Source organism: Agelaius phoeniceus, chromosome 17, assembly GCF_051311805.1.
Source record: "Agelaius phoeniceus isolate bAgePho1 chromosome 17, bAgePho1.hap1, whole genome shotgun sequence".
NCBI lineage: Eukaryota > Metazoa > Chordata > Aves > Passeriformes > Icteridae > Agelaius > Agelaius phoeniceus.
In genome coordinates, this window is record NC_135281.1 from 900035 (window position 1) to 922360 (window position 22326).

General features: G+C 42.1%; 1 protein-coding gene across 5 annotated transcripts in view; it reads left to right on the forward strand.

Annotated features, from left to right (window-relative positions):
• The window catches only part of RALGAPB (Ral GTPase activating protein non-catalytic subunit beta), a 64601-nt gene that overhangs the window by 35400 nt on the left and 6875 nt on the right, over window positions 1-22326 (forward strand). For 3 of the 5 annotated variants that reach the window (XM_054644141.2, XM_054644143.2, XM_077187199.1), the window contains 12 exons: window positions 361-494; window positions 2386-2568; window positions 4584-4735; window positions 7668-7855; window positions 10032-10138; window positions 11722-11874; window positions 12483-12692; window positions 13663-13821; window positions 15774-15939; window positions 18698-18820; window positions 19495-19631; window positions 20418-20526. In XM_054644141.2, coding sequence (XP_054500116.1) covers window positions 361-494; window positions 2386-2568; window positions 4584-4735; window positions 7668-7855; window positions 10032-10138; window positions 11722-11874; window positions 12483-12692; window positions 13663-13821; window positions 15774-15939; window positions 18698-18820; window positions 19495-19631; window positions 20418-20526 — 1821 coding nt within the window. The remainder of the gene's footprint in view (window positions 1-360; window positions 495-2385; window positions 2569-4583; window positions 4736-7667; window positions 7856-10031; window positions 10139-11721; window positions 11875-12482; window positions 12693-13662; window positions 13822-15773; window positions 15940-18697; window positions 18821-19494; window positions 19632-20417; window positions 20527-22326) is intronic. The other 2 variants (XM_054644142.2, XM_054644144.2) reach the window with 1 other exon arrangement.

The following is a 22326-nucleotide window of genomic DNA, read 5'->3' on the forward strand; positions in this document are numbered from 1 at the left end:
ATTACCACAGCATGTATTTTCCAGAGACTAAAAGACATAACATGACAGACAATTTAAGTACAATAGCAAAACCTGAAGCTGGCTGTTTTGCTGCTGAAAAGCAGCAGAACTCTGGGATTATTCAAAATGTCTTTAAAAAATTTAAATTTAGCTAGCTGGTCCGAATGGGTTTGTATAATGCCTGGAGAATATGTGAGGAAGTTAGCCTGTGCAAAAGGCATCAACCAGTTTCAAGATGGTTAGGGTTTATTTTATGTCTGTATTGTGTCTGCTTTGCCTTGTGCCTGTGCTTTGCTTTTTGTCACTAATGCTTAGTTATTTTCCCTCCCTGTGGTGTGTGGTTTTGGGGTTATATCCTAGCTCTTCATACAGATACAGCTGCTGGATTGCTGATCCGCAGCATTCACCTGGTAACCCAAAGGCTCAACTCCCAGTGGAGGCAGGACATGAGTATCTCTCTGGCTGCCCTGGAGCTGCTCTCTGGACTGGCAAAGGTGAGACATGCAGCTTGGTGTGCTCTGGCCCCTTCTCATAGAGTGGTTGTGGTCCTGCTGCCTTGGGTGAAAGTCATGGCACAAAACAGATTCTGTGGCTGAGTTTGTTAGCAACTCTTCTGTTTGGAAATTAAAAGGAAACAGTACTGCCGTTGCAGGTAATTTTCTCCCAGTGTAAGCACACTGTGGTTCAAAGGACATGTGGCCTGGGAATGCTTTTTAGCTGAAACTTGTGTTGTTCCATTTTTCCTCTTCCTTCTCATCTTGGAAATAGTTTTTAGAGTTGGATAAAATGTAGTGTATTGCTAATAGGAAGTGTACTTAGAGCAGCCATTATAACCTGGTGTGACAATTCATCATTTCCTGTCATAATCCCTCAGGAACTCAACAGATCTCTTTTAATGTGTGTCTCAGGCAGTTTTTAGAGCATTAAGTCAGCACTGAGCCATATTGGACTGGGTGTTTATTCACTGCTGCAGTAGCATGAGCTGAAGAATGTATTTGAAAGTGTTCTGAAATGAATTAATGTGTATTATTGGATCTTATAGAGCACCATACAGAACCTGGGCTTTCTGCAGCTTGTGTGGTTAAGCCAGGGTCTTCTTGTTTTTTTTTCTTCCAGGATTATGGGAATGTGGAAATATATTGTCTTTTCAAATGTATTCCCAGGTTAATGTTAAATACTGTAGTCTATGTATAATTCTCATGCAACTGAGGTAATTCTTGCCCTGGAATACATTTCCCCTTTACAACAAAGTGGGAAAAAATAGATCACTTCCTCCTACTGAACTACTGTGGGGACTTGTTCTGCATGTGTCTTTGGAGGTGACAGGTCCCAAAGCCTTTCTCAGGTAGGGGCCGTTCCCCTGTCTCGTGTCTGTTCAGCAGCTATTAGTGGGGCTTAGAAAAGTCAAAAATCAAAATGTTTCCTGCAGGAGTGTTGGTTCACAAACCTGCCTTTCATAAGCTTACCTCGAGGGGACTCTGCTGTAGATCATGAGCTTCTGAAGGATGTCCTAGCTAAATCCTGGGGCACTGAATTGTCACTCCCATTTGTGGTATACAGCTGCCAGGCTTCAGTGCTGGTGCTAGCAAGTCCATCCACCTTCTTGCTTGGATAGCATGGTCAGATGCTACAGAGTAGAAAAATCCATCTGTTCCTGTGCTGAGTCACAAGCCATGAATAAGAGAGAAAGTTCTTTAGCCTTACAGTTCAGGTCCTCATGGCTCATTGTGCTGTTTCCTGACCTTCTCATCTGGAGCCTTGCTCTCTGCAGCCCTGAGCTGGGAAAGAAGCAGAGAGAGGTGTTTGCAGTGAGTTTTGGGGAAGAGGTTATGAGGTTTTTATCAGTCTGCTTGTCCAGGGATGGCTTTTTTGTTCCTGTTATGAATGGTGAAAGTTACTGGGAATATATACTGAAAGTCCTGGGAATATATCTAGGGGAAAGTTACTTGAGCAGAATGAAGCCCTGTGGAAGGGAGAGTTAGCAGTGAGTGGGTTCTTGGAGATACGGAATGGGTTGCTAGAGCTGAAGAAGAGGCATTTGTGGGGAAAAAAAAATTCAATACTGCAAATTCAGCTTACATTTGGTTTCTTACCAAGCAAATTCAGCACACATTTGGTTTCTTACCAAGCCAAGAGCAGGTACCACTCCTGCTCTTTGAAACCAAGCTATGCAATGTGGTCACACCTCAGTGCAGCATTTCCTTACTTTTAGTTTCAATATCCATCACTGTTAAATAATTTTCCCTGCAATTTTAAGCTGTAATCAAAAAAAAGCTCAGTTTATTGCTGTTTCTTGAAACTGCATTTAGAAATGTTTTCAAGAACTGTTTTTGTCTCTGAGATATTTGTGGAGGAACTCTCACGCTGCTGCCCTTGCCGCCGCAGGTGAAGGTGGCGGTGGATCCCACGGATCGGAAGCGCGCCATCAGCTCCGTGTGCAGCTACATCGTGTACCAGTGCAGCCGCCCGGCCCCGCTGCACTCGCGCGACCTGCACTCCATGATCGTGGCGGCTTTCCAGTGCCTCTGCGTCTGGCTCACGGAGCACCCCGACATGCTGGATGAGAAGGTCAGAGTCTCCCATGGACAGATTTGGACTGCTGCATCCGAAATGCCTTTTGTGCCCAACCTGTCTGTTCTCAATACTTTAAAATAGTGTGGTTTGCTTAGCTTTCTTAAGAATTTCAAAAATAGTTTCTGTGCAAAATACTTCTGAACTTTAATTCCTAATCTTTATTTGCTGATACAGTTTTTGGCTTTAAAATTACCTTTATAGTTATAGGAATGTCTCAGTCTTTCTTCTTACTTTGTGAAACTGGAAAAAGAGAGAAAAGAAACCTGGAGAAAACCAAAAGAGAAATATAGAAATGAATGGGGTATCCCATAGCTACCTGCTGCAGGTAGCCATGACTCTCCTCATATCTCAGCTCTTACCTGACTAAAGCATTTTCTAGGCTTAACGGAATTCCTTGGATGCTAATATTTTGATAATCAGAGTTTGTTTCACCAATTTTCTGGAAACTGAGCAAAGCATATCTCAATATAAGGTGGAATTTACTTGGTAAGCTTGAGAAGAGCAGGAAATGAGAGACGTGTTTTCAATTGCCTTCTGCCCTTCTGCTTAATAAAAAATGAAAAAAAATTGAATGCACATTTTCGTTGTTAGTCTCTTTCAGAGCCAACTTAGTGGTCTTTCTGTGTTTTTATGGATAGTAGATATATATGTATTATGTAATATTTTGTTATCTTTTTAGATAGAGCATTACATATCTTTATATTTTGTTTATTCTGTAACATATAAAAATATATATATATATTTAAAAAAGAAGATTGAAAATTCACAAGCAGTACTCCATTTAAAGATGCTTTCTGCATGTGCTTTGGAGTACTGGCATGGCAGCAGCTGACTGTGATAGGATAGGTTCCCTGTATGGGGTATAGGTTGTGTTTAGTCAGTTGCATAATGCTTTATTCCATTTCATTATGGTCTTTTTTATTTCAATTACCACTATAAGGAGATTAGTGTTACATACTGTGTGCATTATATACTGAACACTGAGTAGCTCATTCCTGAGTCATGATAGTCAGATGATAACCTTTCCCTACATTTGCAAGTATTAAAAGTGCAGCTTCCCAGGTGCCTGCTGTGACAGTTGCTTTAAATTTCACATGCTGTGTTGCTAGTCTGTAAACTCCTGCTGCAATTCTTTGTGGCCAGTCTTTTCAGCTCAATGCTGGTTAATTTTACTCTGTTAGAGAACTTTGATTTTTCTCTTCACCTTTTATTCTGTATCAACAACGAATATAAGGAAGGACAAAGCCCAAGACACAGAAACCTGTCTGGTTTCTGGTGGTACAACCTGACCAATTGTGTTCAGTTTTAATCACTTATTTATTATTCTGTAGCTCAAGCCATGATACCCAAACCTTTGTTGTAGCAATCTGAATATTTTCAGCGGGTGATTTTGTTCTGCACAGCACTGGTGTGTCATATCTGTAGGTCTACTGAGTGTTGGCTTCTCCTCTAATAGATTTGTTGAAGCTTTTAGAATGTGCTTTTAGAATGTTCTTATTTTTCTCTTGGTGAATTAAATACCGTGATGTATTTTACTAATGAAATACTAATGTATTTTTACTAATGATGTTGGCAATTGAAAAATTTGGAAAAGGATATCTTGCAGCTTTCCAGATGAGTTCATTGTTAATGTGCTTAGTACTTAAAACTTCTGCAGAGTGTCTTAGAAATATATGTATTATCTCTTAAAGTGTGTTTACATTTTTCTGTTGCATTCATAATAGTCCTCATGCAATGAAATACATTGTGTGTATTTATCCATTCAGAGAATTTTTTGCCATTAGAATATAAATAGATAATATAAGTACACATCTATAAAGAGGAAAAAATACCAGTTCTATAGCAAACGTGATCTTATTTTAACAGTGTAGGAGTAATCCTCTGCCTTTAAATAAAGAACTCATATTACAAGCAGTGGTTTTTTTATGTAATGATATATCACTGTTTCCCTGAGGTTTTGGATAGATTTATCCAAGTGCTTCTGCTTCAGTGTGGTTCTTGTGTTTTAGGATTGTTTAAAAGAGGTACTGGAGATTGTGGAGCTGGGCATTTCAGGGAGTAAATCCAAAAACAGTGAACAGGAAGTCAAGTACAAAGGAGATAAGGAGCCAAACCCTGCATCCATGCGAGTGAAGGATGCTGCTGAAGCTACACTGACATGGTATGTAATTTGTCAGAGCACCTTTAATGTTCAGTATTGCCTTATCTGAGAGTGTTTAACAGGGAGTTTGCAGCTGGTGGTCCCTGATGTAACAAAAGTGTTTAAGAAATTAGGCAGAAGTTCCCTATCTTTGCCCTTTGGGCAGGGCTGTGCTCTGCCTTAACTCTCTCCCCCTCCCTTTGCAGGTGTTTACAGAAAACAGATCCCTCTGATCACTGTTTTCCCCTCCTGCCTCCTCTCTTCCTTGCACAGCAAAACCCAGAACCTCCTCCAACCGAGGTGTTCTGTTCCTGGCCAGGCCTCTCTGCAGACAGCAATTCCTTCTCTCTTTCACTTACCCCAGTGATCCTGTCTTCCCATTTCCTCTTCTTCTCAGCCTGACAGCATATGCTGTCCCCACTCTGGTGAGGAAACTGGTAGACACTGTGACAGCAGGGAATGGCACATGCAGCACACGGATGCTGGAGCAGGATCAGATGGCTTCTTGCCCACAGCATTGGGCTTGATTAATAAATTTGAGAGGTTCTGCTGGAAATGCAGTAACAGATAATGTGTGGGTTGGGGAAGGGAAGCACAGAGAGGAAAATTGGGATTTGCTCCAGAGAAGTTGGAAAGCACTGTGTTATGAGCTGAACAGCACAGTGGCAGACAGGACAGATTGATAATGGGGAGGATAAATATGTTTTGCAAAAGGCAATAGCTGGTTTCTTTTTTGCTCTGCTTAAGAATCCAACTGTTATAAACATTACTGTTAGTAAAAACAACTGTGTAATTTCCAAGAAAAAGTAACTGCTCATTGGAATTTGTGGACAAATCCATATTGTTGCCTGAAAGTATTTATTTTAATTTAGAGAGATGAAACTGTTTTCACAGTGTCGTGGTTTGAGAGGACGTAAGTTTTCTGGGATATGAAGTGGTCAGGCCAATAGGTGTTCAGATTTTAATATTGGCACCTGGAGTGGCCACTGGGGACATGGATATGCCTTGAGAACACAGGGGTTAAAAAGCAGAGCACTCCTGGGGGAAGATCTCGAGTTACTTGGAGGGAAGCAGGTCAGACCTCCCCCATCCCAGCTGCTTGCTGGCTGGCCGGGTGAGGTAGGAGGTAGGCCTGGCCCCCAGGATGGAAGGGTGGAAGAGAGAGAGAGAGCACCAAGAGGCATCGGGCAGCACCCCCCACCCCACCTCCCCCCAGGAGACAGAGAGACAGCCTGTGCCACCTTGAAATTTGATATCATGTGCTGGCAGCACAGCCCAGCCAGTGTAGAAGAGCTACTGTGGGAGCTCTTGGTGGGTAGAGCCCAAGCTTTTGACCCTTTTTTTGGACAATGAAAACTTTACAGAACGCTAACCTTTCCTAGAAGAGAGATAGAGATGAAATTGAAGAAGGAGATGTGCAAGTGTGAAGGTCTGGGCAAGTGAAAGATGTCGGGAGGGTAGAGAAGAATCTTAGGTGGGAAGAGATGATGGAGTGGCCTTAGCTGGACTCTTCTTATTATAGCCATGGACAGAACCATGTTCCTTGTGACACAGAGACTGCATCCAGGGGGAGGCAATGGCTCAGAGCCAAGAGAGTTCAGTGTTGAGACCCCTCAGCCCCAGGGGGTGAAATCTTGGGGGGACAGGTGTCCCAAAGGTGAGATTGTGCTCTTTTTGGAACGGGACAAAGCATCCTTAAAAGGATGACCCTAGAAGCAGCTCTGGTCCATGTGCAGTGGTGAGATCACCGGACATGGAAGGAAGAGGTCATGATGGCAGATGTTCTCCGGGCGGTGCCATGAGTGACAGGAAACACATGAGGTTTCAATGGTGTTTCCAGGGGAAGCCTATGGCACAAGGACTCCTCTCCTCTGGTGCACTGAGAATTGATTACCTAAAGGGTGGTGATGGACTGAGAGTTGGTGATTTTGGGGGATTGATGTATTGGAAATTTGGTGGGGGGAGGAGGAAATGTTTTTGGAAAGTTTTCATTTTCCCTGTGTGTTTCTTGTTACTTACAGTTGTAGTTTAGTTAATAAAGTTTTTCTTTTCTTTATTTCTAAGTGGGGGCCTGCTTTGCTTATTCCTGGTCACATCTCACAGCAAACACCGAGGAGAACGTATTTTCATGGGGGCACTGGCATTGTGCCAGTGTCAAACCATGACACACAGTAAAGTGGAAAAGTGTGTGGGGAGGGCAATCAATAGACTTACTTTTGCTCTGGGTGTTGGTGTTAAGGGTGGTAAAGTCCTGACTTAGATTGTGTGAACTTCAGTCCGACACTGGACAACTCTCATTACTGGTTCCTGCCATAGAAATTTTCAATTTATAATAGGGTTAGTGAGACCCTGTACAACTTCAAATGATTTAAAATGATGCTTCTAGGGGCCTCCTAAGGCTGTGGCTCCAAGGAGGTGGGCACTGTTGGACCCCACCTGGAGGCTTTCTTCTAGGGAAGATTACAATCTGTGATAGTTGAGCTTGTGTGATCCTGGACCTTTTAGGGTGCCAACCTCTTAAAGGGTTTTAAGGTACTGTAATCTGGACTTGAAGAAAGCAAAGGCAATTTTAACTAGTGCACTGCAGTGTCTGTCCTACTTGTTGATATGAAAGGGCTAAAGTATGGATGGTTGGAGAAATAATGTTTTAAAAATGAACATAAAGCTATGGAAGGGTACAGATTTTCATGCTTTAAAGAATGTCTTAATAGCTTTATAACCAGGTTATAAAGAAGCTCATTCTGTAGGCAGAGTACCCTTCTTTGTAGGTTTTCATGCATGTTTTTCTGAAGGTGCTGGTTATCTTAAAACTACCTGATGGCTGAGGGCAAATGTGCCCTGATAATGTAACTGCTAGGTCAAGATACAGATGAAGAATCTGAGTGAAAGTTTGTGCTTGGGTGGAGCAGTTCACTTAATCTAACATAACTCTCAACTTTTTTCTCACTTGCAGCATTATGCAGTTACTTGGAGCATTTCCTTCTCCCAGTGGTCCTGCTTCTCCTTGCAGCTTGGTGAATGAAACCACGTTAATTAAATATTCCCGTCTCCCTACCATAAACAAGCACAGCTTCCGTTACTTTGTTTTGGACAACAGTGTCATCCTGGCCATGTTGGAGCAGCCTCTAGGAAATGAACAGAGTAAGTTCAGATTTCCCATTTCCTTCTTTCTCAGGCTAAAACTTTCTGTATAGAGCTGCAAAACAAAGCTACTTTAAGTGTCTCTCTCACATTTCAGGGGCTTTCCTGTCTGTGGGTGGGCACACAGAGCAGAGTGTTGCTCTGGGATGAAGTGCTGGGAATAACTTCATTGCCAGTGATAATCAAACGTGGACAATCCTACCCAAATTGTTTATGCAGTTGTCCAAGTCTTTCAACGAGTTAGATCACATTCTTGCTGCTGACTACCCTTGAAATAATGGGTGAAGTAATAGCATTATGCTTTGAAACACCCTTGTTCGTACAAGAATAAAAATCTAAGGAGTATAGGAAACTTGATAGAGAAAAGTGCTTAACATATGGTTCGTATGTCTCCTTTATGCTTGCACCATGTCTCCTTGCTGCTTGCTTTAGACCTCCTATTACTGCATATTTTTGTGGATGCTTTCAGCTCAGGTGGTTTAAGTTGCTTAGGAGCTGTTAAAACTCCTGTGTCTGATCCTGTTCTGTCAATGACACCTCTTGTAAAGGAGATTTGTCACAGGGTGTTGCCTTTCACAGCTGAGCCTAACTCATTTCAGCCTCATAGACTTTGACCATCAAGAACTTCTATTACAAAAATCTGGTATTAAATGATGCTTTGAACAGAATAACTGATCCCCCGTAAGTCTTCACGTGTCATGGTGTTGCCTAATAGAACAGATGAAAATTCTTTAACATGTTACCTCAGTAAAAGACTAACTTACGTTAGAGCTGATGTACTGTCCCAAATACATTTTCCTCATCTGTAGATGGGATGGAGCCTAAAAACTAATCTTGAAAGCAGATATTGCACAGAACTGCATGAACTAGTGCTGAGAAGTTGCGTTGCTGTCCAGAGTGCTCTGACCATGTTGAGAATCACTGAATAGATCTTGCAGGAAGTGTCAATGCTGGGAGCCATTGCCACATGTCCACCCCCAGTCTGTGTTGGAGCAAGTGTGTTTCTGACTGGAGTGGATTAGAGCTTGCTAAGCAATTCTCATCCTCACGCTGTCTTTGCTAAATGTGTTACTGTGGAATCCTGCAAAGCTGTTGGAATCAAAAGTTAAATTATCTTTTCTTGCTGTGTATAACTTGCTTACAAATCCCCTTTGAATTGCAAGATTAATTGTAATAATGCACATCAGGCCAGTTCTGAGGCAGATCACAGAAGTGAGTGACTGAGGAGCTGGTTTGGGTTCTCTCTGTGTTTGTGTGCTTATGTACAGGGTGTGCATAGGCTGTGCTGCACCCTCAACTTCCCAGGGAATACTGGGGAAGGAATAGAATTCTGCTAATTACCTGATAGTGCCAGTGTGTCGTTTATGTGCACAAAAGATAAGTGCAAATACCTTTAAGAAGAAAAGCTTATGATATGAAGTATGATGATCTCATCCAAGGTGACTAATATTGGTAGACTTTTAAATCTTGAAGGAGGACTGAAATCCCTGCAATGTTAAAACCACCATTGTGCCAGTAGAAAGGCACCTCAGGACTCTGTAGTCTCTGACCTCCTGCTGTAGTCAAGGCCAAGACTGGATTTGGACCAGGATTTGGACCAGGATAACGCAATCTGGTGTTGCCCAAGTGGGTATTGCAAACCTGAGAGGACAGCTTCTCTGTGTCCCTATTCCTTGTGGGGAAAAATTCTCCGTGATGTGGAGTCAGAATCTTCCGAGTCTTTGTTTGACCATTATCTTTTGTCCTTCCACTCTCCTTACTGCTGCTATTTGTGAGGAACTTTTGCAGAAGGTCATGGAAGCATCATGGAAATGGTGCCTCCATATGGTTATTGTCTCACCTAAACAGGCAGTGACTAGACAATCTTCTTTGGTTTTTTTGGAGATATTTGGAGAAATTGTGATCTGCATGAATTTGGATGGACATCATTAAAGTTGCTTTTAATGATGAAACTGAGCTGGCAAGTATTGAACTGACATAGTAGACTGGCACTAGCTGCTGCAGAAAGATTTGCCTGATTCTCACCAGGAGTTTTCTTCAGGGTCAGGGAGGGAGTTAACTATGAAAGAAAAACCTCTACTGTGATGCCTGCGTTTTCGTCTTCTTGAATGATTACACAGTGAACTGTTTGCAGTATATGATGATGTCTTATTCTCTTTACCCATGTGCTTTGCAGATGACTCTTTCCCCTCTGTCACGGTTTTGATCCGTGGGACATCTGGAAGATTTGCGTGGGCCCAGCAACTCTGTCTTTTACCAAGAGGAGCTAAAGCAAATCAAAAGGTCTCTATCAAAGCCCATAAAGAAATCTTTAATTAGAGATGTTCAACAGAAATTCCACTAATGTGAGACAGCCCCCCAGAGCTGGTGATTATGCATTAAGGCTGAGCCACGGGGCCTTTAGCTGTAGGTAATGTGCCACATCTCTGGTGACTCTTTACCACTTGTGATTAATATTAACTACAGACTGTGAAAGTGCTGTTGCTTTCTCGACTTGCAGACTTGCTTAAAGGGAGGGAGAGTTCTCTTTTTTTTTCTTTTTCCTGAAAGCATCTTCTGAAGTGATGGGATAAGGTACAGTGTATTTTAGTGTGTAGGCTGGGCTAGTTTTCAGGTGTCAGACAAAGAAAGCCCATGCAGCAGAGAGAGTGAAGTTTGGAGGTGTAGAATGCGGTGCTGCAGAGAGAACAGGTCTTCAAGCTACAAGGCCTGATGTCGCAAAGTTGGCTGTGAACCTGCTGTGAAAAAAAACTATCTAGAGGAACTCTGGAACAGCTCTGGAGAGGAATGGTGGAGGAAAAATACCTCAGTCTTATTTTACAGTAAAATTTCTTACTGCAGTTGTCTAATGGAGCATGTACTCTTGTCATGAGAATTTCTGTCTGTGAACTTCTCCAAATCTTTCAAGTCTTCTCATGACCCTCCGTAAAAGAAAGTCACTAATGTAGCTGAAATGAAGACTTGTCAGTCTCAGCTGGCATGTTCACATTTAGATGAATGTGGTCTCTGTAAAGTAGCCTTTGGGAAGACCATCAGGATGTGTTTGGAGCTCTGCTGTCTCTGGAGCTGAGACCCTTGGCTAAATAATCTCAGTCCAGGTGTGCTACCTGCTTCACTAAAGGGCAAGCCATGATCTGACTGCTGACCTCCTCACCAGTTTTAAGGGAACTTTTCCAACTTGAAGACATTCTATAACATAATTGTTAATGTTTTTGGCCTTTTGAAATGTAATCAGTAGTGAACTTAGAAAACAGCACTGAAGATGCCATAAAGTCTTGCTTGCTTGGAGCTGATGCACCTCTAAACCTGCACCTAGATAATTTGCTGCATTCTTTGGTAACTTGAAGTTTGGAATTACATAATGACAGTATAGAACATGATGTAGTAGCAATGTCAAAATTGCATCATGATCCATGATGCAAGTCCTTTGGCTATTCTGGCAGTGCATCTCCTGACCCACGGCATTGCTGTGAGGCCTTGGCTTGTTGTGATCATCACAGTCAGGAGGGTTCAAATGGAGCTTCTCAAATACTGGCCAGCTTTCTCTGAATACAGTTAGAATGGGCTGAAAAAAAAGATGTTGCTATGTAAACTTACTTTTTTTGAGGGGGGGGAGTTTGCAACTGTTTACAGGCTAGATGCTTAGCAGGGTTCATAGATTTCAAAATGGACAGTTGTGTCTTTTTAAAATTTACAGTCACATTTTCAATACAAGTCTATTAGTTTAAAGTATTTAATATCTTTTAATAATGCTGCTCACTAATAGATTATTGTAGTTTTGGTGGGCAGGGAAAATGTTTTTCATCTGTTACGATATTGTCTATTGATGCAATACCTTGAATGTAAAAACAACCTTTTTTTGTCAGACATTTGTACCAGAACCTAGACCAGCTCCTAAAAATGATGTTGGGTTGAAACATAGTGTGAAACAACGCCCTTTTCCTGAAGAAGTGGACAAGATTCCATTTGTGAAAGCTGACTTGAGCATTCCAGATTTACATGAAATTGTGAATCAGGAAGTAAGTAACTATCTTTGACTTGATTTTGTTCTTGGGGTTTTGGTCTGTTCATGAGTTGTGCACTTATGTCTTAGTGTAAATAGTTTTACTCTTTGGCTTATCCAATTTCATATTAATGGAATAATAACCTTTGAAAATTAGTTAAATCTATGCACTTCTCAAGAAGATGCCAGTGCTTTGGTTGAGTTATTTGGGAGACATTGCTCAACATGTTTTATTACTGATCCTAATATCCTGGTATTGTAGGAAACAATGACTTGCATTTGTTGCTTCTTCTGGGGAAATTGAAGGGTCTTTTTTGAGACCTTTCTGAGGGAAGAAAAGAATGCATGTCTCATGTTTTAAAGTTTCACGGGATCTAATTTGTTTTAGTTTCTGTCCTCTTGAATAGGAGAAGCCATAGCTGATACTGGATATTCACAGAGCTCTCCTGTGCCAACAGGTGTTAAAGTGCTCACTTTGCAATCTTGCAAGGTCTTTTTGAAAGTGTTTTAGTAGCCATTCTGATGGTGGACTGCTGCTGTAGAGCTTTCCTAAGTGATGGAATTGTTTTCTTAGTGGATATTTGTAATTTTGGTGACAACAGCAGTTCATGCAATGTTTTCCAGCTTGAAGAGCGCCATGAGAAGCTGAGGAATGGCATGGCCCAGCAGATTGTCTTTGAGACTTCCATAGATCAGAGAAGTGAAGAGGAGTGGCGGAAGAAGAGCTTTCCTGATCCCATCACGGAGTGTAAGCCCCCGCCGCCAGCACAGGAGTTCCAGACAGCACGTCTGTTCCTCTCTCACTTCGGGTTCCTCTCGTTAGAGGCATTGAAGGTGATCTGATACCTCTTGGTGTTGTGCAGTTCCTCCAGTTTTCATGTGGTCTGGCTTGAAAAAAGGAGAAATAAGTTTTGTTAGTGGAAGATCTATGTACTTCCAACTACTGTTCAGCTGCAATATAATCAAATCAAGTGGTAGAATCCAGTATTCCAGGATTCAGAACAAGGTTGTGAAAGGCTGGGCCTCAAGCTGATAATGCTCTGAATAGGTGTCTGTATCTTTGTTTTTAGTGGGTGCATAAGCCATCACACTCAGATGTTCACACTTAAAATCATTCCACAACTTGAGTTAGGTTTTGGGATGGTCCTTGAAGACTCTCTGAAATACAACTGCCATAGAAGTTTTGCTTCAGAGGTGGTTGTGCTGAGGTGGTTTAATCATACATAAACACTTGGAACATAGTAGATGTAGAGGTTTATTTTTAAAATTAAAATAATTATTTTTAGAGGTGATCTATATTCTTAATTTGAAATGCTGCCTCTTACCTATGGAGTCTCCCTTGTATTTGTTGCTTTTCCTTCCAGAAAGCTGTCAGGAGGAGTAGACTAAAGAGCGTTTGCAAAAATGATGTCTGAAAGTGCTCAGTATATTACATATCACTGGTTAATCTGAAACTGCACATGTTAATCTGAAACTGCACATGCAACTGTGTGCATAGCTGTGATATTCTGAAAGCATCTGCTGTTTTTGTTGTGTGCTCTTCTTGAGCAAAATATTATGTCTCTCACTGGCAAAGTGCCACTTTTATTTAATGACAGTGGAATGCAACAAATTGTCAACCTGTTACGCTTGCCATTACTCATTTACAGTGACAAGATTATATTGCATCAGAAGTCCCTGTATAATTTTGCTCTTAGAGAAGGGAAGCTGTCTTTTTGTATTTTAATGGATTGCCATTGAAGCCATAAAGACCTTTCAATTAGTAGATGGGTTTTTAAGCTGTTGAACTCTGTCTATTGGGCAGGAACCCACTAACAGTCGTCTACCTCCTCACCTGATTGCACTTGACTCTGGTCTTCCTGGGTTTTTTGATGACCTTGGCTACTTGGATTTGTTACCTTGTCGTCCTTTTGATACTGTTTTCATTTTCTACATGAAGGCAGGCCAGAAAACTAGCCAGGAGGTAAGTGAAAGTGTAGAGTGCCAACTAGCCTATATTGTCTTGTTTCTAGTAGTTTCCAAGTGAGTAAAGCATCAGTGCTGGTGATTAGAGTGGAGTGTCAGAACCAGTGCGAGCTACAAGTCCCTGCATACTCCCTTCATCTGTAGATTGAAGTATGTTGCTCACACTTAGGATTATTGTAACAAATTACTGTATTTTAAAATATAGATAAGAGATATATTATAATATTAATAGTATTTTTATTATCTGTTCTGTCCTTATTGTCCTTATTTGTAGAGTTCAAAGATTCAGATCAGAAAGGCATTTCAGCTTTGTTGGCTCAGCTTGCAGGGAAGGTTGCAGTTTGTTCCAGCAATGAGCAATGTCAAGGTAGTTTGGTTTCATTCTAATGCTAAACACATATTAAAGGAATGAAAAACTTTCTGCAAGTAAGGAAATATTATTGTATTGTAAGTCTTTATGCTATAATATTTAGATTCAAAGGCGATTAGGTTAATAAGGTTAATGTGTGCAATTCTAAATTAGGATTTCTTTGTGACCTAGAAACATGCTAAGAGGGTTAATGGGCTCATTAGGAAAGGATGTTTCTCTAGTACCTTCTCATTCCATTCATAACTCTTGTAGTAAAGAGTAGAAGCGTGGCTTCCGTAATAAATCATTGTGCCAACTCCTTGTGTCACTGTGAATGCACAGTTGGCAGAGCACTGCAACACCTTCTACTTTGATGTGGGGGACAATTCTTGAAACCAGGATCGTCTGTCTGTGAGTGTTCAAATGGTCATTCAGAGTAGCCAGTGCAGAATCTTTTCATCTGCAAAGTGAGCTATGAAACAAGATATGCTAGGTGTGCCTTTGAGTTGAGACATGCACTTGCTCAACTAGCACAATGTTTATATGCTCTTATGGAGCTCTTATGTCTTCCAGCCCACACTTACCCTGACTCTTTCTGAAGCACGGCTATGGTTTCAATGTGCTCAGTAATGAGGATTAATAATATTTCAATGCAGTGTGTCTAGTCACTGCTGAACACTGTATGAGACATGAAGATGGAGTGTCAGGACTATATGGCTACACAAAGCCTCCAGCCTGAAAGCTTTCCTTTCAGCAGCCATCCCTGCAATTTCTGCTTTGTTGGAGCCTGTGTCCCAGTGTTCTGCCCCTGCACAAGCCAAAATGATTGATGCCTCTGCCGCAAAACAAATTCCTGCATGGCCTGGAAAGAATTAATAGATTGTTTGTTCCACCAACCCCAGTGGTTCTGGTATCCAAATCACACGTGTCCTTGTGTGCTGTTTGGTGAAGAGCTCAACTCTCACTTGGTCATAATGAGATAAAAATTGCCTTAACATGTGGAAACATCCCAGATCTCTGTCAGAAGTAGAATTAAAGTTTAAGTGTGATCTTTGGATTAAGGTACACTGTGATGTTTGATTAAAGTGCACACTCAATGCTACTGAAAATTGTTTTGGAAAATCTGTTTCATACTTCAATGTGCTGTGATACCTGCCCTTTAAAGTACTATGTGTCATGTACAGGTGAGTAGTGAGGAAAATACCTCCTCAAATTTTAACTTGGTCTAATAGTGAAAACTGTCTAGAAAACTCTTGTGTTACCTTTGGTGCAAATGCAGGTTCTGCACTGAGTACTCAGTGTTTTTTCTGATGGGTGCTTGAGTCTCAAAATTACCATTTCCAGCCATTTCATTCACTGGTTTACAGGCTTTGAAAATGCTGGCAGAAAGCCAAGTTGATTGAATAGAACAAGGCCAAGCAGGGAAAGGGGATGCTGAGGAGCAGGGAATAATGTCCATGTAGAAAGTCTGGGGTTCCAGGCTTGTTCTGTAGCTATATTTGGGCCAAACCAAGTTGGTGACAAAAAATTAATTAAAAAGCTGGGGAGGAAGAGACTTGTTTCCTGCTTCTGTCCCAATGTGGTGCTGCTGGTGGTTTCAGATCCTGAAGAACATGGAGTCTTCCAGAATTGTTCAGCCTCACTTCCTGGAGTTCTTGCTGTCTCTTGGCTGGTCTGTTGATGTTGGGAAGCACCCTGGGTGGACTGGTCATGTCGCAACAAGCTGGTCAATCAACAGCTGCAGTGATGAAGAGGGACATGAACAAGGTAAGACACAGTAAATGTCCTTTGTAGTAAACTAAAATGTTTAGGCTCCTTTATAAGACAATTTTTTTGCTCCTGTGTACCTATCTGAACACTGGCACACTTTTTTTTGGTGGTTGGTGTCTTTTTGGTGGGGTTTTTTTGGTTTTTTGTTTGGTTTTTTTTGTTGTTGTTTTTGTTTTTCTTTGATTTTGAGGTTTTTGTTTTGGGGGTTTTTGTTTGGTTGGTTTTTTTGATTAATGATGTTTGCTAGAAAGAAACATGTAAATATTAAATGAAGCTTCAAGTCAGAGTCAGCAAAACTAATGTCTGTATGTTGTTGGGAGGAAGTATGGGAGGAAGTAGCCTCAGCAAAAAAAATACCTCTGGGCTATATTTTTTAAGATTTGAAGAGTCTTTAATCTATTATTCCAAACCAGTATTCAGGTGAAATCTGTTGCAGATTGTTCTGTGTATTGGCAAATAGGCTTGAAATACAGTGTGATTTTTTTTTTAATTTTTTTTTTTTTTTTTTTAGTGTTCTCTAAGTAGATTAAAATGAAATATTGACTCAAGCTGCTGTTTATAGGTCCTGGAGGTGTTGGAACCCCCTCATGGCTCTCTGTTTTGCTTCATTTGCTTTGCTTTTTTCCACTAGAGCAACTCCTACCCTGAGCTTGACATACACCACCCTCTCCCCATTCTGTCACCCAAAATGATCCTTAGGAATGTGAGCTGCTATCCCAGGATGGGAAATTGGGGGTTGGGGAAGCTTCTCCCTTGGACAACTTGGTCAAATCCTCTGGGAATTGGTAGTATCTGTGCTGGTTTCAGTGTCACTGCTCCAAGGCCCAGACCTGTTCTGGTTGATCTCCAGAGTCACAGCCTCAGGTTGGCCACCCAAAGCCAGTGGCAAGGCTGGTGCAGCTTGTTCACCATCCTTGACCTGATATTGGCATCAGGTGTGACACAATTACAGCTGTAAGTGCTTAAGTAGCACTTGCTCTGCTGTCCATTCACAGTGTCTTAGGAGTGCCCTTCACCTGTATCTGCAGCCAGCTGGAGGCTTCTCCCTTAAGTTACAGAATAAAAGTACAAACCACAGAAGGCTGGAAGTGTTCAGGAGAGGTTAGAGTACAGAAGCATTGCTTTTTCTGAGCAAGTCAGGATGGATTATAGAATGGCCAGGTCTGGATTTAATTTTGCTTTAAGGACAGAGTCAGGCTGTACTTTCTCAGAGGCAGAGCCCTATGACCTCCCTGTGTCAGAACAACTGCAGAAGGCAGGTCCCTGAATTAGCAAGAGACCTGGTTTGATGTGGACTTTTCAGCTCGAATTTTTTCAGCCATTTGAATGAAAACACAGACCACGAAATAACTGAATTAATTCAACCAGCTCAGGGAAGAAGGAAACAGAAAATGCATTCAGAAATGGAAGGGAGGAAGGGCAGGTTACTTCTAATCTGGTTCTGCTGGCGGATGGGCTGCAGCACGGGTCCAATGAGAAGCAGCTGAGGGAGCTGGGAGGGCTCAGCCTGGAGAAAAGGAAGCTCAGGAGAGACCTTCTTGCTCTCTACAACTCCGTGAAGAGCATTGTAGCCAGGTCAGGGTCAGTATCCCAGGTAATGAATGACACAATGAGAGGAAATAGCCTCAGTGCAGGTTTAAATTGGCTGTTAGGGATAATTTCTTTATGGAAGGGGTAGTCAGGCATTAGCACAGGCTGCCCAGGATAGTGGTGGAGTCACCATCCCTGGAGGGATTTAAAAGTGCAGATGTGGGACCTGGGGACATGGGTTAGTGGTGAGTTGGGCAGTGTTGAGCTAGCAGTTGGACTCAATGATCTCCAACCTCAATGATCCTGTGAGTCTAAAATAGCTTCTGGTGAGATGTGGTTAAAATAATTTCATGGGAATGTTTCCCTGCAGCACCCCCAAAAACAAAGAAATTCCTAAAGAGATGGTTCAAGTTGTGGTGCTGCTCCTTGGGAGCCTGTGCACTGGAGCTGTGGGAATCTTTTCCTCATGCTGAAGAATGGCTTGGAGTCTCTGGCCACTTCTCTGTCAGTATGCCGAATTTCACTGCTCCAGTGGCTTTGCTGAGACAGCTATCCCAGGAACCCTTCTGTAAACTGGATCAGAGAAACAATTCATTTTAAAGTCCTTGCTAGTCTTTCTGGAGGGGACATGGGGAAGGAAAAGGGGAGAGGGAAGTTCTTTCTCTGCTCTGATGGCCTGTATTGGTCAGTTGTGGTGAGGGAATCAGTGGGGACTGAAAATGAGGACCTTTCTTGCATGGTTTACTTGATTGGTAACAGATCATTTTCTAACTCTGCTTGACAGAGAAAAGACTGAGGAGAGCCTGTAGAAACTGGCTTGGAATTCTAGAATAGTATCAGACTGAAGTGATAAATGTTAAGAATCCTTTAGAAATTAATTACTAACTGCATGATGTTGCTGGACGGAATGCTCAGAAATAGGTAGTAGATGTATTCTTGTGGCAGATGTGCTTACTAGAGTACTAGGAAATAAAGAATCCAGTACATTGGAAATGTGTTCAAAATGAAGCCATTCCCAACCCAAAATGCCTTTTCCTTCAAGATAGTAAAAATATTTATCTGAGAAAGGTTGTTAGCCATGAGATTTGACTCCTTTCATTTTAAAATGAGATTTGCATGATTTCTTCTCATTGATTGCACCTTGTATTTCAAGGTCATTTCTGATGCAGAGTGTTAAGAAGTAGAGTTTCCTTCTGGCTGAACTTTCCTTTTCTGTCCATTTCAGATGATCTAATTATCTCAGAAGATGTTGGGGCAAGTATCTTCAATGGGCAGAAGAAGGTGCTGTATTATGCAGATGCCCTGACAGAAATCGCCTTTGTTGTCCCATCACCAGTGGAATCCCTGAGTAAGATCTGTCTGTACATGCTCTATACAAAAATGAAACCAACAGGTTTTTTTGTTTGAAAACTCTTTCAGAAGCAAAACCTAAATCAATTAAGTAGCATGTTTAGCAAGATCCTTATCAGAGAGGTGTGGACGTTTAAATTACAGCATTCTAATCCTTAAACTCCTTCTAGATGTGGCATCTGCTCTGTACCTTTCTCTGAACCTTAGTAGATGTCCAGGCATGCACAGCAGTTTTGTTGTTGCCTGGGTGCTTTAGGTTGGACATGTGGTTCGCCATTAACTGGTGATGCCTATTTTTTTTCCTTTCCTGTCAGTGTTTGTACCACTGCTAAGTAGAAAAGCAGCAGCTTTCATGGCATTCTTGGCATGCTAAAAGTTGCCTGGAATAAAATATGGTGTAGCCATAGGAGACTATTCTATAGGAAATTGCTGGGATGTGTGTAAGCCCATAGGGAGTGCTTTATTGGCAGTCTGTTTCTGGAATAACAGGCAGTTATCTCCTAACTTATCTTCCTGCTTATGAGGACTATATTGACTTGAATGTACATTTATGCATGTCTAGTTGCAAAGGCCTTACATTTTTTAGTATCAAAACCTTATATATGATGGCAGCTTAATTTTTTTGGTGGAAGAATAGACAAAACCCATCTTTTTTTTTCTTCTGACTTACAGCTGATTCACTGGAAAGCAGTGTTTCTGACCAAGAAAGTGACTCCAACATGGATCTGCTGCCAGGAATATTGAAGCAGCAGCCTCTGACACTTGAACTCTTCCCCAATCATACAGACAATCTTAATCCCTCCCAGCGGGTAAGGCAAAACTTGCATTAAAAAATTGTGCTCTTTTCTTTTTTTTTTTTCTTTCAAGAAGCATGCTTGGCAATGCTCAGAATTTTTGATCGTCTATGATTTGGTTTCCTGGTGTGTAGAGCTACTTGTTTCTTGTCATTAATCTTTGATATCTGCTTTGGTCCTGCCTCTACAGTAGCAGATAGCAAGATTACATTACTTAAATATAGCACTTAGACATGCTAAGTGGTAATACTGTGCATCCTGAAATCTTGAAATGCGTGCAGGGAAGAGTATATGCAGTATTTACAGAGTAATTCATCCTCGCATCCGTGCTTGGAAATTGGGGGTGGATAGATATGAACACTTTTCTTACCTACCCAGTTACAGTGTCAGTTGTGTCTGAAGTACCAGAAGTTGCTTTTCTACACTAACAAGCAGAAAACCATGATCTGTTGTATCTGTAAGTGAAAGACTTACTACTGCTGATTACTTGTTTAGAATTCGCTTCCAAATGTGTATTTAGTTATTCATTTAAGGTCTTCAAGAACATTAAGAAAAACGTCTAACTGATTCAAGGTTGATTATATATATATATATTAGTTTATACTGAATACTAGTAGCTTGGTGACCCAGATTGCAGTGAGTAGTTCCAGCAGAGCTGCCCCTGCTCAATAGCTGGCAGAGGTTGTACCTGGCTGAGATATGAATGACTGAGGAGCAGCTGGGAAATACTTGTTAGCTGCATTATTGGATTCATGATGTTTGCAAATGCTACTCGCTACTCTTCCCTTATGTTCGAAACAGCTCAGTCCAACTTCTAGATCCAAGAGGATGCCTCAGGGCCGAACCATTCCACCAATGGGACCTGAAACCAAAGTGTATGTGGTCTGGGTGGAACGTTATGATGATATAGGTATGTACAGCTTCTGACTGTTCACAAAAGTAACAACAGGGCAGGAACCAGAGGAAAACCTTTTTTTTTTTTTTTTTTTTTTTTAATTAAATAAAATGCTAGATCATGGAACCACAGACTGGTTTGAATTGGAGGGGACCTTAAAGCTCATCTAGTCCCAACCCCCTTCCATGTGCAGGGACACCTTCCACTAAACCAGATTGCTCCAAGCTCCATCCATCCTGAACCCTTCCAGGGATGGAGCAGCCACAGCTTCTCTGGGCAACCTATGCCAGGCCCTCACCACCCTCACAATCAAAATAAGTCCTTATTAATGTCTATAACAACACTGAGATTCTGAATCAGTTCTTCAGTATTTGAATTGTGATCCATAAGGGTGTATCTGAGTCAGTGGCATGTGGAGGTCTGAAGTTTCCTTTAGCACTGCAGTACTTGTTAAATGCTGGAATGAACCTTCTTAAGCTCAGCACCCAAGGCAGGTGTGTTCCTCTGCTTTTGAGTCCTCCTTGGCTGTTGTCTCCTATGGGTGGATCTGGTTTTCTTTCTTTAAAAAAATGGCTTCTGACACCTGCTGCTTCTGTGCTGGAGGGATCATCATCCTCCTTGGTGTGATTGCACCTTTGGAACTCCATATTCTCATCAGGGGAGGACTTGTTTGTTCTGCACTCAGGGTGCCTGCTCCATGCTCCCTTTCTGCTGTGTTGCTCAGGCAAGCTCTGGCTCCTTTTGCAACTTTCTTAGTTTGGTGTTTCCTCTCTGCCTTAGGTTACTGCTGCTCTGGGAGAGACCCAGCTTTGCTTATCCTGTTACAGCCATGGCATGGCCATGGTGAGCAGCGTTGAGGAATTCTTTGTCCCCAGGAGTTTCTTGTGTACTTTTTCTAAGCCATGGCCTGGCCTCAGTGCTATGTGAGAGTCTCTGTGCACTGGCCTAGCCCACCAGTGTCTGCAAGACTGGCCAGGAACTGCTGTTTTATTCTGTCTTTGATTTCTAATCCTGGTTCCCAGTCTGGCAGTAAGGGTGGACCTTAATTAAGGCCTTAGCTCCTTCCAGACTAAGGGAATGGGAGCAGCAATCAATAGGAAGCTTCCTGTTAAGTGTAGATGGAAATTCTCGGGAAGACCACCTTGTCCGTAGCATGTCCCTCAGAGCCTTACTGAGATCAGGAAGCAAACAGCAAGTTCTGCATCATCATTTCTTTGTCCAGACATTGGCCCAGAGTGTGTTCCAAGCTGGTGTCCCTGACCCACTTCCTTCTTGGGTGGCAGTTGACCCCCTTCACTGCTGGGGCACCAGCTGTGCTACACAGGCGCAACTGCTTGACTGTTTCTTTCAGCAGCCATAGGAATCTCCCAGAGTTCTGGGCCTGAAGCTGAAGAAATGAGTTTGTGAGCCTCAGTAAGCCTGGCAGTTGGATGGAGGGGAGGGCAGCTCTTGGAAATTACTCCTAGCCCAGAGGCTCTGCCATATGCTCCTTATGCTCTTGGCTGTCGCCTTATGCTTCTGGTACATCTTGGAGTCTGGACACTGAAAAGCTGTCACTTTGTAGTCAAGGTTATCACCCTGGGTCCAACTGCCTGCCCTCCCTCTTGCTCCATCTCAGAGTGTGTCCATGGCTTGCCATGATCTCCCTCTGCTTGCTCCAGCTGTTGTGTGCACTTAGCATCCCAGCTAAGTGCACACAACACTTTGTGGCCTCATCTGGATTTGGGCCTTAGGCTCCTTCTGCTGGAAGCACTCTCCTGCTGCCTGAACTGTACTTTTGTGAGTAACTCTCAACATCTCTTAACCCCTGAACAA